Source organism: Eurytemora carolleeae, unplaced genomic scaffold, assembly GCF_000591075.1.
Source record: "Eurytemora carolleeae unplaced genomic scaffold, Eaff_2.0 scaffold438, whole genome shotgun sequence".
Taxonomy (NCBI): Eukaryota; Metazoa; Arthropoda; class Copepoda; order Calanoida; family Temoridae; genus Eurytemora; species Eurytemora carolleeae.
The window spans coordinates 221,903-235,279 of NW_019396620.1; the positions used below are offsets into that span (position 1 = coordinate 221,903).

At 33.1% G+C, this 13,377-nt stretch overlaps 2 protein-coding genes across 2 annotated transcripts in view; both read left to right on the forward strand.

Moving 5' to 3' along the window:
- Window positions 1-509: 509 nt before the first annotated feature.
- LOC111706419 (uncharacterized) lies at window positions 510-9,675 on the forward strand. The gene is made up of 13 exons (XM_023479295.1): window positions 510-585; window positions 961-1,025; window positions 2,090-2,124; window positions 2,497-2,679; window positions 3,245-3,316; window positions 6,268-6,362; window positions 6,465-6,520; window positions 6,596-6,621; window positions 6,822-6,887; window positions 7,224-7,284; window positions 7,739-7,856; window positions 9,207-9,312; window positions 9,616-9,675. The coding sequence occupies exons 1-13, from the start codon at window positions 530-532 to the stop codon at window positions 9,673-9,675; spliced, it is 999 nt and encodes a 332-aa protein (XP_023335063.1). The 5' UTR covers window positions 510-529.
- A 3,552-nt stretch (window positions 9,676-13,227) lies between these two features.
- The window catches only part of LOC111706420 (uncharacterized), a gene marked incomplete in the record, with an annotated part of 14,097 nt that continues 13,947 nt past the window's right edge, over window positions 13,228-13,377 (forward strand). Inside the window, 1 exon segment of the mRNA XM_023479296.1 lies at window positions 13,228-13,236. Coding sequence (XP_023335064.1) covers window positions 13,228-13,236 — 9 coding nt within the window.

The window sequence follows — 13,377 nt, forward strand, 5'->3', positions numbered from 1 at the left end:
ACCGGAAATTAAAATTTTTGTAACGTTTCATAACTAATGAATCCTATTTGTACACTCGGTTTTTAACCACCAAAACTTAAGGATGATCATTTTTAGGTAATTCTTCAAAGTTTGGTTTTAAAAGAGGTTATTTCTAATCATTTCAATGAAACGTAATTTGCCAGCTACTTAATTCAAACTAACAACTGGGAGTGAATGTATAGTAGTATCCCGTCTACGGACCTATGATGAAGAATACTTCTAAGGTCGATCTATCCATTTTATATGGTAGTGTACTATACTTTTTATAAGTAATGTACTAATTATTTAAATTGTAAAACACTTTCTTCTGCTGACTAAAACAAATAGTGAAATATTAGAAATGACTTGATGTTATTATTTAAAAATTGTACACTTTAAAAATGTCTCATTGTATCAAATGAATCCAAAAGTTGTTTTCTACAGTACTGCACTTATAGCTCAACTACCATGTCTAGCCAGTCTCTCCCTTTAAAGTACAAAGAATTCATTGCAATTCTAGGAAAGGGAAATGTCTGAGTTAAAGAATACCATTTGCGCTAAGACAATCCAATTTGGGAAATGCAGGTAATTAATTTATTAGTGACAAATTGTTTGTCTACTTCCAAACCTATTTAAATTTTTTTATCATAGGAAATTTTAGAAGCCTACTTCCAAAAACATTTGGTTTTTAACAGGAATAATAGGTCATAAAGAATATAAAATCCTTAAACCAAAAAAGAATAATTACATAAGCCCAGCAAACTAAAAAAAAATAACCTAATTCCACATAAGGCGCCCTTTTGTTTATTCACCAAGATTTCCTTTTAATCTTTATCTTGACTCGAAAGGAACTGACAAAACCTCATTCTCTATATCTTATTATCCTTATATCTTAGCAACCTACTGAATTTTGTTAGAATAAAAAATATATAATATGACTTTTTTAAAATTCTGTTTCAGAGTTGAGGATGATCTTTGCCAAGTCAGACATTGCCTGAATCCTAATACTGTATTTTCAACTCAAGGTTTTTTATTCAACCTTATTAAACTAACATTATAAATCCCTTTAATGAATAATTACATAACCTTCTGCAGGGTTGGAAAAAAGGGGTTTTTAAAAAAATAGCGCAGTGGGTTTTATGATTTTTTTTGGGGTTTATTGTTTTTTTTTGGTTTTTCAATTTGAAAGTAATTGAAACCTAATAAAATTCGTACTAATTCATAAAAATAAGGCTATTTAAGCAATAGATGGAACTTTATAGTTATGAAAAATAATAATATTGTTGTGATAATAGGCTGTAGTCTTAATGAATACTCTTCAAATACAATAATATCACTTTTGTAGTTCTATGAATTTCAGACTACTTCTATTTTCTCACTTGGATACATATTTCTGATTGGGGGTATGGTGGGGTTAAACTTAATACAGTTGATATTAGGCCTTATTTATCATTTTAAGAGTGAAAAAAAGGCAATAGTTAGAACAATTCTAAAAAACCCAATAAAACCCAAAAATGCCCACTTACAGGTGGGATTTTAAAGTGGGTTTTATTGGGTATTTTTGGGTGGGTTTCTTCATGCCAACCCTGAGTCCGTCTTAATCCTTGTATCCAGAAGTGGTAATCTCAATTTGCTTAGTTGCTGGATCCAGGATTATAGGTTTAATTAGGTTTACAAGAGATTAAATTATTCATCCTCATTAAAATTTTGTAATGCTGTCTTTGACGGCTCATCCTTTGTGAGTAACCCTGCCTGCACGGTTAAAGGATGAAAGGGAACTAAACAAGCACAAACTGGGATTTTCATGTCAAATTACTTTCCAAGCTAAGGATAAAATTGACATCACAAGAAAAGTAAGAAATTCCCACAAACAAATAATTTTGAAAAAATAATTATTAATTGAATTGGGATATTAATGAAAAAAATGTGATCACTTTGGGTATAAAATATATTTTACATAACATTGCTCCTGTACTTTATAATCCCTACATATAAAATTCCACAATGATTTTTATTGTTAATAATTTTAAAAACGGATTTTTTTTGTTGTTAACATCACCAAGTAAAATTATTTAAAAACTGTTTCTAGGTGAAAGTGTTATTCAAGAAAAGCCAGATAAACAGGGAAACTCAACTGATTAAACTTTTAACAAAAATATGTACAGTGAAACCCTTAATAACAAATACATCGAAAGAATTCATCAAATGTCGTATTCTTCACTTTCTGAGAATCGAATGTTGCAGATATTTAGTTTTTTAATTAAATAATTATATGGAACTCTTTAAAACTGTTCCCGCATATTCATTGCTATTTATTTATTTTCGCAAAAACTGAAATTTAAGTAATATAGTATAAAACTCATTGAAAATTTGTGGGTTTCACTGTATCTAATTCTTCATTTTTTGTTAATTTATAAGGAGTAACCGGCAAGTAAAGGGTAAGTCAAAAATTCATGAACAATTTCTAGTAAATTAACTCAGTAAGTTTCCACCTAGATTGATGAAATAAGGTTTACTGTACTCCGGGTACAGAGCCCTGTGAGCTACTGGACCCAGATACACCAACCTGGAGCTAACCAACCCGAAGTTAGCCAGGACCAGATCCTACTACAACTATCCTTAGCACTGTATTATAGTAAACCAAAGAACAGAATCATAGAATCAGTTAACAACTTAAAGGTAAATAATTATTATTATTATTATTGTTATTATTATTATAATTATTATCATTATTATTATTAGTAGTAGTATTAGTATTAGTATTAGTATTTTTAGTGTTTTTTTTATTAGCGTTAGCGTTAGCGTTAGCGTTAGCGTTAGCGTTAGCGTTAGCGTTAGCTTTAGCGTTAGCGTTAGCGTTAGCGTTAGCGTTAGCGTTAGCGTTAGCGTTAGCGTTAGCGTTAGCGTTAGCGTTAGCGTTAGCGTTAGCGTTAGCGTTAGCGTTAGCGTTAGCGTTAGCGTTAGCGTCTGTTGCTACCATTGCTACCGTTGCTACTGTTGCTACTTTTATTGTTATTATTATCATTAGTATTATTATTGTTATTATTATTATATCTCATTAAAATGTTTAAGAAATCGTTTTTAGTCATAAAACTAACTACATTGTTTTTGCAGAAATTCACAAATCATTCTTGACTAGACGTAGCTTTTAAGGGTACTGTGGTAAATTGGACATTACACTGTAAATTAAGGGTTACATGAAATTACGTTAACAGTCCCTTTAATAAAGGATTGTTGTATAAAGGTTGGAGAACTAGTTTGTGTCAAGGGAAAAGATGATAATTATGAGCGAGCTAAAATCACCTTTGTGCACAAGGTGAGAGCTTTAAATCTGTTTGGAAATATAGAAAACTTAAAATTTCGTTTCTTTAAAGGAAAATTAATTTAACTCATTAAGAACCATTACTTCTCTAAAAAAAATTACATAATTATTTCCTTTTTAGTTTTGGGGGGCGGAAAATATTATTTTCATTCTCTCACTTCGAGTATTTTTTAGAAAATATCTGGCCAGCTTATATTTTCTTTCCAAACATCTCTGTAGTGTTTTGATTGTTTGGAATTTGGAAAAATATGAGGTATGAAAAGAATTTAACTGCCTGTCATAAGCACCCCAAATGCATGATTAATGCCCTTGCCCTTGAAGCATTCTGATTACTTGCCAACACAAAAATACAATGTTGGCAAAGCAGCCAAATTTTCCGTTTATTGCTTAGCGTTTTGCGACCCTGTCAAATCTGATCACCAGCCAGATCCTTCGCCGAATAATCAAATCTGTGCCAAATCTATGGCAAGGTGGCCAAATCTGATGGCTAAGTCTGTGGTACGGTGGCTAAATCTGTTGCAGGGGGGCCAAATCTGTGGCATGGCAGCAAAATCTATGACACAGCGGCCAAGTCTATGGCATGGTGGCGAAATCTGTGGCACAGCAGCCAAATCTAAGGTACTGCAGTCAAATCTGTGGGACAGCAGTTAAGTCTGTGGCAGGGCAGCCAAATCTGTGGCCCTGCAAAATCTGATGCCAAATCTGTGGCATGACAGCCAAGTCTGTGGCATGGTGGCCAAACCTGTGGCACGGAGGCCAAATCTGTGGCACGGCAACCAAATTTGAGGTGCAGTGGCCAAGTCTGTGGCACGGCAGCCAAATCTGTGGCATGGCGGTCAAATTTTTGGCATGGCGTACCAAATTTGTGGCCCTTCAAAATCTGATGCACCAGCCAGATCCTTGGTGGAACAATCAAATCTGTGTCAAGGATATTAATGGCACGGTGGCCAAATCTGTGGCACAACGGCTAAGTCTGTGGTATGGCGGCTAAATCTGTGGCAGGGTGGCCAAATCTGTAGCATGGCAGCCAAATCTGTGGCACAGCAGCCATCTATGTGGCATGGAAGCCATGTCTGTAGCACGACAGCCAAATCTGTGGCTCTGTGGCCAAATCTGTGGCACAGTGGCCAAATCTAAGGCACGGCAGTCAAATCTGTGGCACGGGGATAAATCTATGGCACGGGGATAAATCTGTGGCATTGGGGCCAAATCTGTGGCATGGCGGCCAAGTCTGTGGCATGGCAGCCAAGTCTGTGGCACTGCGGTCAAATCTGTGGCCTGGCGGCCAAGTCTGTGGCGTGGCGGCCAAATCTGTGGCACGGCGTCCAAGTCTGTGACACGGCTGCCAAATCTAAACAAAAGAACAAAAAATTGTAATATACATCGCCAACCTTGTAATAAGGAAGCAAAAAAAAACTGAAATGTAGTAACAAAGATGCTCGAATTGTGTACGCTAAAATGTGTACAGCACAAGGCAGTTCCTGCCACATATACTAGCCCAGGTCATAGATCGAGCTGTAGCTATGACTTGACAGCTGAGCTGTAGCTAGTTAAAGCTGTTTTCTAGTCAATTAACACACCTAGATCGGACCTTGGGTGTGACTTCTAATCGTAGCAAAATTTCAGCTGATCCAAATCATACCTCAGCTAGGATTTAGCTCCGACTTCACAGCTAAATCACAGCTAATGGGAACAAACTGGACGCCATTATTTACAGAATCCTATTGAAATTGGAACAATTATTCAGCCATTAAAATGAAAATATGGAAAATCAAATCTAATATTTTGTTATATTGTTGCACTTTTAGTTTATCAAATAAGAATAGTTAATTTTGTTTACAAAATTAAAAGATAATTGATTAGATTTTATTGCAATTAAAATGTAAATTCTTAATAAACAAATGTTGGGTCCAGGGGGGGGATGAATTTTTCGAATAAAAAAAATGGAAATTGCATATTCATCTGCAGAAAATCAAAAAAAATTTAGACAAATTTGGCAACAAAATAAGATGAAATTTTCAGAATTTAGTATTTTGGATTTTGTTATACAGTTATTTTTTTGTAAAGATTTAGTCCTTATTTAAAAGACGACTTTATTAAAGAGATCGCTTTTTGTGCAAATGCCCAGTAAGATTTTAATTTAAGCTGTCAAATTGCTATGACTTCGCAGCTTGGATTACAGCTTAGCTGCGACTCGAAGTCACAGCTATCAAATGCTATGACCTGAGACTAATGAACGAGGTGTGATCCAATTTTGAAATCAGAGCTCAGGGCTATGCCTAGAAATTATAGTCGTAGTAACAGCAAGTTACAGTTTGTTCTATGACCCGGGCTATCAGCATTTCCTTTCAGAGCCCAAAACTTAAGACAGGGTATCGTTCTGAAAACCAGTTTTAATACCCGGGTTTCACGAATGGAGTTAGGCAGTATTGTGAATATCAATATTTTTGTTATGAAATATTATTTTATTCAGTTTGTTTATATTGTCTATTTTTTCGAATCTTTTAAATTAAAATCTACACAAATGTTAAGACCCCAAAAAAGGAAACTCTTTTAAATTTTGGGTTCCAACGATACTCTTTTAAATTTCGGGTTCTGGGCTTCCTCAATCTATCATTATTCTTCTGAACAGGGTCAGCCAAAAATTTTCTTAAAAAATTTCTACGTGAAGAATCTACTAATTAGCTTTCAAGATTGGGTCGACTTTTAAGTATCGCCACGCCTTGGTTTTTATTTCAACGCACTAAATCACATGAAATTTTTGCACGAGAGCTTTGAACCTTTGGGCTGTAAACTAATTCTTTTGATTACATCGAAAATTTTTACAGGGCAAAACAAGGAATGTTTGTAAGTAAAAAATTAAGAAAGATTGAAGATCGAAGAAAATGGTGTGCAGTACTAATCTATTCCAAGCTTTCTAGTTTTCAAATATATTTTCTATCCAGGTCTGTCTGTTGGGAACTGAGCTGGTGGAGAAGGTTGAAGTTCAATACCTGGAAACAGGGGAGAATACAACCCTTGGGAAAACATCTATTTACAGGTGATAGATAGATAGATAGATAGATAGATAGATAGATAGATAGATAGATAGATAGATAGATAGATAGATAGATAGATAGATAGAATATTATTAAATTACTAGATTGGCAGATCAGTTTAAGGAAGTCCCACCTCTAGCTCAGCTTGTAGTTTTAGCAGGTAGAAAACTATTAAAAACACCTTTTTTAATGTTTTATATTGAAAAAAAAAAACATTTTAATGGTTATTGTTTAGGTTACAAACCACCGGACAAAGACGAGGAAAGCAGATTATAAATCTAATTTTTGCATTAACAGAATTAATTCTTTCCATTATTATGGACAGTGGACACACACACAAATCAATGATTTTATTTTTCTTTGATATGAATTTGATGAATGAGATGTTTCTATTTTGAGTCGACATTTCAAGGGAAAACTGAGTTCCCAAGCTATTAAATGAGTCTGTATTTTGCTTTAAGAACTGGAGCACTGACTGTATCAACCATATTCAGAGAAGTGTAATCCCACCTTTCCTCTGTGCAAAGGTAGACAAATTTTTAGGCATGAGGTAAATTGATTTTCAGAACAGGAAACCAGAGTTTGTCAAAAAAAAAAAAAAAAAGAGGGATAGAAAACAAATTTGTCAGAACATTGTAACCCAATTTGCGAGGGTAAAATTGTCAGGACGTGTTAAACCAGGATAAGGAACCCCAGTTCTTCAGAACATTAATACTGCACCCTCCTCCGAATCTAGAATTGGCTGGAATCTGAAACCTGGGATCTCTTATGTAAGAGGTTAGCTTTCGACGTGCTAGCTTTGGGCCCATAGACTAACTGCTAGAATTTGGGGATAATCTTACAACTTTTTAACTCTGTTATAGGATGATTACTATGAATGTCGCGGAAAAATACTGCTTCGCTCACCAGAAATTATCTGGATAGGCAAGTTATCTTTATTATTCATGTTATCTTTGATATCTTTGTTGTCTTTGGTATCTTTGTTATTCATGTTATCTTTGTTGTTCATGTCATCTTTATTATCTTTGTTATCTTTTTTATCTTAGTTTTTTAGTTTTTTTTAGTTTTTTTAGTTTTTGATTACTATCCCTTGCCCCTCTCCTTAGCTCTATTATTCCTTGATTATTATCCTCTCCTTAGTTCTATTATTTCTTGATTATCCTCTCCTTAGTTCTATTATTTCTTGATTATCCTCTCCTTAGTTCTATTATTTCTTGATTATCCTCTCCTTAGTTCTATTATTTCTTGATTATCCTCCTCTCCTTAGTTCTATTATTCCTTGATTATTCCCTCCTCTCCTTAATTCTATTATTAATGATTATTATTCTCTATTACTCCTCTCCTTAGTTCTACTCCTCCTTGATTACTATCCTACTAGCTGGATGTGAAGTGTGGGAGGTGTGCAGGACTAGGTTGACCTACAACCTGGAGATAGGAGAAGAGATAATCTCAACTAAAACTGGAGTAAGGAACAAGGAACATTATCTTCAGATCAGGTTATTAAAGGGAATGTCAGCCTAATTTCAAATGATCAACAATGTGGAAGATATTGTCGTTTTTATAGATTTAAAAGTGTTTAAATCTGATCGTTATTTTATCTTTTCCTGCAGTATAATTGCGCAAGTCACTTTTGTAGAGAAACCGCAATTGAAAATAATCGGGTGTTAAAATTATTAACATTGATATATATTGCCATCTTTATATAGAATGGAAGTTCACTTGAAATTACGGTTAAAATTCCCTTTAGCGTTGTAATCTCTGTGAACATCTGTTTGTTGTATGTCTGTCTGATCAGAACTCATGAACCCCTGGACCGAATTCACTTAAATTTTGATTGGGTATATTGATAAAACCACGCGGAATGTTCTTAGCTTGGATTGAAAAATTTTACAGATCTCCAGGTAAAGCTGGGTGCCCCAACTAGTCAAATAGCAATATTCTTATAATACTAATAAAGTTAAAGGAAAAAATGACATTTTTAAAAGAAAATTCATGGACAAAGAAAAATCAGTTTTCTAAAAGACAGAAAATGAAATAATTTTCCTGATCTTTGTCTTATTTGTCTCTATGAAATGTCTATTTATAATACGTCCAACTGAAGTAAATCCACCGTTTTTGATGGTTTACTAAATGACTAAGCATTAAGCCAGTTTTTACCTACAAGGAACCCTGAATGCAAATAAAACAGAATAAACAGTAAACAAGTTCCATACAAAAGTCTGTGAAGTCTCGTCCTTTGTGGGTAACCCTGTACGTCCAACTGAACTAATTTAAAGTTTGATTGAAATCATGTTTTCAATCATAATTTCTCTTATTGAAAATATAATACAATGAGGAAGATATAAATCACAGGGGAATCAACCCAGGAATCAAATTCTCCTTTGGGAATTTTTGAAATAAATCGATTTTTAAAATTGGTAACGATTAAAGGCATGATTTATGTTGGAGAATTTTAGAATTATCGAAAATCCTCGTTTTTGGCATGGTTTTTATATCAAGCCAAATTATTTGCGAAAAAGAAGTAAATAATTTATCTTATCAATCTATGAAAAAACTTATGTGTCTTCGAAATGTCTTTTTTATTAAATGTCTTTCTATAAATTGTCCCAACACCAAAAACAATGAGAATAAGATAAAAACAGAGAGAGAGAAAAGAAATATTAAGAAAACACTAATCTCTATCAAACTGTAAAAAAAAGTAAAAACTTTGTAAGGTAAATAGCAATAATGTTAAATGAAAGAATGAAAAGATATATTTTACAATGTACAGTACATATTTTCTGTTCACACATGAACTGTGCAGTTTACATGAATTGTGCATTGTACGGTGTACGGTATGTATTTAGGAGGTTGGGTGAAGAGGTTGGTCTTGAACCTACCCCGCTACTCAGGAAACTGTCTCTTCATCCAGGAACAGGATATACAAACTTACTAGACTCTCAACCTACCCAGGTTAGCATTTATTCATTTTTTCATTTATTCATTTATTCATTTATTCATTTATTCATTTATTCATTTATTCATTTATTCATTTATTCATTTATTCATTTATTCATTTATTCAATGTTATTGTTATTGTTATTGTGATTGTTATTGTTATTGTTATTGTTATTGTTATTGTTATTGTTATTGTTATTGTTATTGTTATTGTTATTGTTATTGTTGTTGTTGTTGTTGTTGTTGTTGTTGTTGTTGTTGTTGTTTATTATTATTTATATATCAAAAGCTCTTTGCTCATTGATATGTTTGCTATAGCTGGCCAAACTGCTAGACCAAATTGGCTTAAAGTTTTTTAGGAAAGCCAAGGTGACATAGGCTAAAAATATTATTTTTTACAAATTTCACGGGAGCACTGGGCACTTTAGTTTAAATCATAATTTAAGACCCAGCACGGGTAAACGGAGGGAGTAACTATGAGTGACCTGGACCACGCCGGGCACTTCAGCCAGTTATTACTTTTATTAGTATTATATATATTTGTGTTTAAGACTTCCCAGTTAGCAGAGAAGGAGAAAATGGAGAAGCAAATTCAAGATTATGTGATGCTAAATACACCAAGGAATTCAGAGCTAAAAATTTTTTTTATTTTACAGTGATAACCAGAAAATTGTGGAATGTTTTTTTTAATACGTCGCTGAAACGTTGTACCTTGTACGTTATAGAAATGTGTCCTGAAAATTTTACGTTTTTTCATAGCAAATTTCTGATGACATTTCGTAGTTTTAAAAAATTGACGAAGAAGACTATTTGGGGATTTTAGATATTGTTTCTTAGTTTCCATGTTCACGCTTTATCCTATTAATGTGCAGGGTTTCCCAAGAAACAAGACAGTAGCAAGATTAATTGAAGTTCGTCTTTGATCCTTAAAATAATTTGCGGCATATATCTGTAAGCCTCATTTTAGTAAAATTCTAAATGGTAATAATTACAAAATACCCCTAGTCTTGGCATTTTCAAAATGTGGTCTGCCTTTTTGTTGAACAATGAGACATAAATAATTTTGTTCAGATAACGACAATTTTGGTTTTATTTAATAAAATTTAAATCTGAACGAAATTTTTAATATCTCCGGTAATATTGACAGCACAACAAGGCAGACCACATTTTGTAAATATGCAGGACTAGGAGAATATTATGGTTATTGTTTTAAGAATCCACCATGTGAAAGTAGGTTGACGACTGAATGTCACAAATAAATTCAAAGTTCTGATTCAATTCTTGCCTTGCTACTGTCATGTTTGGGAAGCTAAACTGAGCAGGGTGAATCGTATGTAGAAAGTCGAGTACATGCAAAACTTTGAATTTGTTTTGAGACATTTTTTTCGTTTATAAAAATACATACAAATTCTAATTCCTCTTCTATTTTCCATGGAGGTCATGCCGCCCTGAAGGGATAGCTTTAACGGATATTTAAAGTTGTAATAGATGAAGATTAAACTGTTCTTGAATTTTCAACGATGTCTAAATTTATATTCATTTCTAGCGCCTTCAAGAATTGAGTGTTTGTCATAAACTCTATTTGTAATCTCTATATCTCTGCAACCCAATGCCGTAGGCCTAAAATATTTCAAACTCTGAATTCTTTCAGATCAAATAATCCATGTTTGAAATATCAAAGGTTTACACCATTAGGTTGCAAAGATGTAGGTATTGAAAAATTTGAGTTTGTGCCTCAATTCCTTAAATAGTACTCATTTGATTCCGAGATTAAGGGTTCCAGATTAACGATACTCCGACCTCTCATATTCTCAGCTCTCAGCTGGGAACTATTGTGTTTGATACTTACAACTCTGATTGCTTAATCTCGATATCCAAAATGGACACTTTTAATCTTTAATATGTCTCAAATGAATCCTAAAGAATTTGTCCACAACATTGCATACTCAGTTTAACTACCTTACATAGCCGGTCACTCCCTTTAAGGGTCCAATTACACTGCGGGATAAAGTTTAAATTAATCTGTAAATACATTGATCTCGATATTCACAATACAAGAGTTCCCAGAGCTCTGACAACAGAAGGCGGATAAGATGTCAAGTAGGAGATTATGTTGCTGTATATCTGGAAGAGGATCAAGGATGGGAACGAGGAAGGATTGTTAGAGTTAATAAGGTAATAAAATACTAAATAAACATAACACCTAAAATTCAAAACATTTAAATTTCAAACAGCCTAAACGTCAAAACACCCGAAGTGTCGGAGCACCTTATTTTCAAAACACCTAAATTTCAAATCTGAATTTCATTGAAAAGAAAGAAAAAAAAGAAGAAATAAAACCTCTCTAAAAAATTATATTTTAGGCAAAAAAAACTATGCCGCCAACAATTCTGCCAAAAAATTTTAAAGACTTTATTACAGTAAAAAAGACCATCTTTGAATCATCCTTTTTAAGAGTTTTAACCGTCTTTTAAATCTCATTCTTTTTTGGAGCCGCTGTATTTATTAATTTTGTAGAAGAGTTTATCAGCTGATGATGTGATGAACATGTTTGAGATATATTTACTGGACCATGGGAATACTTGTGTAGTACATCAAGTAAGTAAAGAGTTGTAAAACTTGAGAAACAGACCTTGCCTAGCAATACCCTGCAGACTTACTGGGGTTCTACCCAACACAGGGACCATCTTTACTCATCATTACATTTTACCATAGAACAAAAAACAGAATAATAAAACGAGCTTCCGGGGTGCCTCGCGCCCAGCTTCGATTTTAAATTTTAGTTGTTGCTCTTCTATTTCGTTGATTTTTTTTCGTGGATTTAAAAAAGTTTAAAACATTTAAAGGCATTTTTTCAAATTCAGATCAAATATTAATCCTTCCCTGGGTTCATAGGAGTTGCCTAAAAATGTTAGTTCTAGATCGGTTCAGCCGTTTACCGTTTAATGGCTTGTAAACAAACAGAAAATCAAAGTTATATATAGATGTAGATTTAAAACAATCTTACAGATTTTCCTGTCAACTTTCAAATAAAAAAGTGATTTTTTTTTTAATTGTAGTACCCTTAAATTTTAAAGCTTACACTGCATAAGATACATATTGGTTTGGAATAAAAGTTACATCACTAAATCTAGCCTTAAAGATGGTTTATCAGAATCTGGTTGGTCCGATGAGAGCGGAGATCAATTATTTGATTTCTCTCGAGATCCAGACTCAGATCAGCCCAGAGGTATAAACATTAGACATTTGACATTTGACACCAACATAAATTTAAGAATACTAAATCTTAGTGCTTATATAGGAAAAATAATAATCTCTGCCAACGTTTTTGATCTGCTGTTTAATAAACAGTAGGAAGAAGTATTCTATCATTTTTCAAATTAAAAAAATTAAGTTCTAATTTTGTTTGTAAAAGAAATGCAGGAAAAAATTTTATTTTATTAATCATTTTAATTATATTAAAAGTTGACACGTCCTTTTTGTTTTCTTATTTTAATAGTTTTGACATGTGTACTGGATGAGGGTACTGGTGGAGTACATGATGGTGGTGTTCCGAATGTTCTAGTAGGAGTTATACCAACGCCCTGTCCAGTCAAACTCTGCTACAACGGTATGTAACTATTGTTGTTTTATTATTTTTATTATCGTTTTGGATCGTTTTGGATCGTTTTGGATCATTTTGGATCATTCTAAGTGAACATTAAATAAAATTTCTAAGTTTTATAAACTATCAGTTTGCTTTTTTTAAACTTTGCAATACTTTTACTTAAAAAAATAATAAATGCAAAAACGATTGTTACGACGCGTTTGTTTTTGCATCGTTTTTTGCATCTTTTTTGCGTCATTTTTGCATGGTTTTTGGTCGTCTTCTACCAGGGTCAATATTTGACAAGAAAAGCAAATTCATTTGCTTTTATTACAATATGCTAAATGACCCTGGTGGATTATAAACAAAAAACGACCCACCTATAGGCACTTCAGTATATGGAACCACTACTCATCAAACCATTATTTGGATATCTAGATATCCCCACAAAAAATATCTATATATATATACATATAATATCTATATAATATCTA

Coding starts and splice junctions, on each gene's coding strand:
- LOC111706419 (XM_023479295.1), top strand. CDS start 530: ATGTCTGAGTTAAAGAATACCATTTGCGCTAAGACAATCCAATTTGGG. Junction 6,363..6,464: donor GGGAAAACATCTATTTACAG/GTGATAGATAGA, acceptor TTAAATTACTAG/ATTGGCAGATCAGTTTAAGG. Junction 6,888..7,223: donor CACCTTTCCTCTGTGCAAAG/GTAGACAAATTT, acceptor ACTCTGTTATAG/GATGATTACTATGAATGTCG.